Source organism: Sinocyclocheilus rhinocerous, unplaced genomic scaffold, assembly GCF_001515625.1.
Source record: "Sinocyclocheilus rhinocerous isolate Xijiao unplaced genomic scaffold, SAMN03320098_v1.1 scaffold2731, whole genome shotgun sequence".
Lineage (NCBI taxonomy): Eukaryota > Metazoa > Chordata > Actinopteri > Cypriniformes > Cyprinidae > Sinocyclocheilus > Sinocyclocheilus rhinocerous.
Genome location: NW_015645562.1, coordinates 76,955 through 80,103, shown reverse-complemented (window position 1 = coordinate 80,103; position 3,149 = coordinate 76,955). Strand labels below are relative to the sequence as shown.

General features: G+C 38.1%; 2 protein-coding genes across 3 annotated transcripts in view; one reads left to right on the top strand and one right to left on the bottom strand.

Annotated features, from left to right (window-relative positions):
• The window catches only part of ofd1 (OFD1 centriole and centriolar satellite protein), an 18,262-nt gene extending 15,943 nt beyond the window's left edge, over positions 1-2,319 (bottom strand). The window contains exons 1-4 of the mRNA XM_016510522.1: positions 2,065-2,319; positions 895-1,071; positions 639-707; positions 490-517 (exon numbers count right to left, since the gene is read on the bottom strand). Coding sequence (XP_016366008.1) covers positions 490-517; positions 639-707; positions 895-1,071; positions 2,065-2,166 — 376 coding nt within the window. The 5' untranslated portion in view covers positions 2,167-2,319. The remainder of the gene's footprint in view (positions 1-489; positions 518-638; positions 708-894; positions 1,072-2,064) is intronic.
• Positions 2,316-3,149, top strand: part of trappc2 (trafficking protein particle complex subunit 2) — a 2,482-nt gene continuing 1,648 nt past the window's right edge. Inside the window, exons 1-3 of one of the 2 annotated variants that reach the window (XM_016510524.1) lie at positions 2,316-2,431; positions 2,636-2,750; positions 2,821-2,965. In XM_016510524.1, the coding sequence (XP_016366010.1) occupies positions 2,658-2,750; positions 2,821-2,965 (238 nt within the window). In that variant the 5' untranslated portion in view covers positions 2,316-2,431; positions 2,636-2,657. Of the gene's footprint in view, positions 2,555-2,635; positions 2,751-2,820; positions 2,966-3,149 lie in introns of both variants that reach the window. The other variant, XM_016510523.1, reaches the window with a different exon arrangement.

Below are 3,149 nucleotides of genomic sequence, written 5' to 3'. Positions count from 1 at the left end.
GGCTTGAACTGATGGTAAAACTAATGACATTATTTACTGTCTTTACATTTATTTTGAAAGATGAAGCTCGCGATTATGTTAAGGGGCGTTACATTTCCGACGAGTGCTTGCTGTGTTCGGCCAATCACAATGCACTGGTTCAGCTGGCCAATCAGAGCAGACTGTGCTTGTCAAAGGAGGGGGCTTTGTTGAAAACGACGTTTGAGAGAGGCGGGGCATAGAGGACCTACAATAATGTACAGTATTTGAAAAATAATGTGTTTTTTGAACATTAAAGCATGTCAACATATTCTGTTACACCAAATACACAAAATAATGATCTTTAAAATAGCATCATATGACCCCTTTAAAAGTGCTTTCATTTGTTATAAAACCAATCTTCTTCATAAATATTTCTGGAATTTACTAACAATTAAACAACAACAAAAAAATGTTTCAATGTAAATCCTACACCATTTTTTTCATTGTAGCGGCATAATCATACCGTACCTGTCTGTCCCTTCTGAATATTCGATACCTGCCCGAATGTGAAAGAACGAGAAATAGGGAAATATATTAAGGTAAAACAACAACTACTTCAATAGCATTTATACATACAGAAGCATGTCCTCTCACTGAAGAAATGTACGTTTTATTACCAGAGATTTGTATAACGGCGTGTGAGGGCTGATCTTCGTGAGCTGCAGAAGCTCTCTGGCTGATAAAACCTAGACAAGTCCAACAAAAACAAGACCTGGTCTTGATTGTGGTTTTCCATGAGGTTCATTCATAATGTTCATTTAAAAAATATAGTTCCAAAAATAGTTCTTCATGAGCATTTTCCTAACAGCCTCCTGACAAAATCATAAATCAGAATTGCAAAACAACAGTAAGTATGAAGTCATGTGGAGTCACCTGGTCTTTGCTCATTCCGCATTCGGGGAGGAAGACAGACAGCGTGTAGTCGCAGCCGACGCTCCGCAGGTGATGGACGATGACGCTGTTGCATGCGGTGACTAACACAGAGTGAGCGTCTCCTCTCCGCACCGCCGCCGGATGCAGCTCCTGGATCAGCTGATTCCTCAGCTGCGTCTGCAGAACACACCAGAAAACACGACTAGAGAACCAAAGTCTTGACTGAAAGTTTACTGCAGGAGGTTAGTTTGAATCCGGAAGGTTATGTAGACTTGTGTAGTTTGAATATATAAGGTTTTCAGTGTTTTCCAATCCTGTTCCAGGAGAATCCCAACAGTCTCACAGATCTGACACACTCAGCGAGCTGATGGCTTGATTAAGATTGGATTAAAGCTGAAGCTGAAGCAGGCAGTTACTAGGTTGTTGCTAGGCAGAACAACAGACTGACAGATAGAAGCACAACAGACTGACAGACAGGCAAACAGAGAGACAGAACAAGAGAATGAACGATAGAACAATAAACAGACAGATAGATTTATAGACAAACAGACAGAAAGAATGATATAGATAAACACACAGAGAGAAAGAACAACTAAATTATATAGAACAAAAGAATGATAAATAGACAGACAGACAGATAGATAGAACATGAGATAGACAGATAGATAGATAGATAGATAGATAGATAGATAGATAGATAGATAGATAGATAGTCAGATAGATAGATAGATAGAACATGATAGATAGACAGATAGATAGATAGACAAACATAGATAGATAGATAGATTGACAAACAGATAGATAGATAGATAGATAGATAGATAGATAGAACATGATAGATAGATAGATAGATAGAACATGATAGATAGATAGATAGATAGATAGAACATGATAGATAGATAGATAGATAGAACATGATAGATAGATAGATAGATAGATATATAGACAGATAGATAGATAGATAGACAAACAGATAGATAGATAGATAGATAAAACGGCAGAGAGATAAATAGAATGATAAACAGAACGACAGACTGAGAGATAGAATGAGAGACAGATAGCTGTAGAATGCAAGTTTTGGTCTCGGGTTTTGGACTTTGTGAAAAAACAAGTCAGTAAAACATCACTATGTTGACTTTATCGATATAATAATGATAATTCTCATCTGACCTTCAGCGCGTCCAGAAGCCCGCGGCTCCTGAAGGTCTGATAGAGCTTCTGTCGCATCTCATCCGGAGACAAACTCTGCTCTTCACTCCCAGACATCATCATTCACCGACAAACACGATCATTCGCCGATAATCGATCGACATTCACCGAATTAATCGATCAGTGATGCGCCACGGTCCGTTCCTTAGCAACGCGCGCCGCAGCGCTTTAAAAATCCTAACTGACAACAGACTGCTCTGTTTCCGGATTCGTCGTTATGACGTAAGCTCTCTCTCAGCGCTCCCATTGGCTGTTTTGTGTCAGCTGGGTCAATGCACCGGAAACGGGAACTCTTGATCGCGTTGATCCTCATCTGCTGTAGTTCAGTGTATGTTTAATTATTTTCCACAATATTCGCTTTGTGACTTACATAATTAGTTATTTATTTAAAGGAGGTGTTTTTAGAATGGGTCATAATTTCTGAACTGAAACTGAAGTCATACTTGCTGTGGTGAGATGTGTTTACATGTGCATCAGTGTTTATGTACTATAATATTCAATAACTGACTGCTGGTTTCATGTTTGTTTACAGCTCTAAACTCTGATTATTAACCATGTCGGGGAGTTTTTATTTCGTTATGGTGGGTCACCATGATAACCCAGTGTTTGAGATGGAGTTTCTCCCTCCTGGAAAGTCAGAAGCAAAGGTGAGCATAATAATAATAATGATATTACAGTGACAGTAATGATCTGATGCTGATGTTTATGATTATGCAGGATGACCACAGACATCTGAACCAGTTCATCGCTCATGCTGCTCTGGATCTGCTGGATGAGAACATGTGGCAGTCCAACAACATGTACCTGAAGACTGTGGACAAATTCAACGAGTGGTTTGTGTCTGCCTTCGTCACAGCTGCTCATATCCTTCTCACACACACCGCGAGCCATATGCATTATTAAACAGTACAATAAATCAGTTTTTATTTTTGTCATTTCCATTTAAATTTTAGTATATATAATATTTTAGTATATTTGATGATATGATTCCAAATTTAGATTTTTATGAATTTAAATTTGATTTTAATATATATATATATATATAT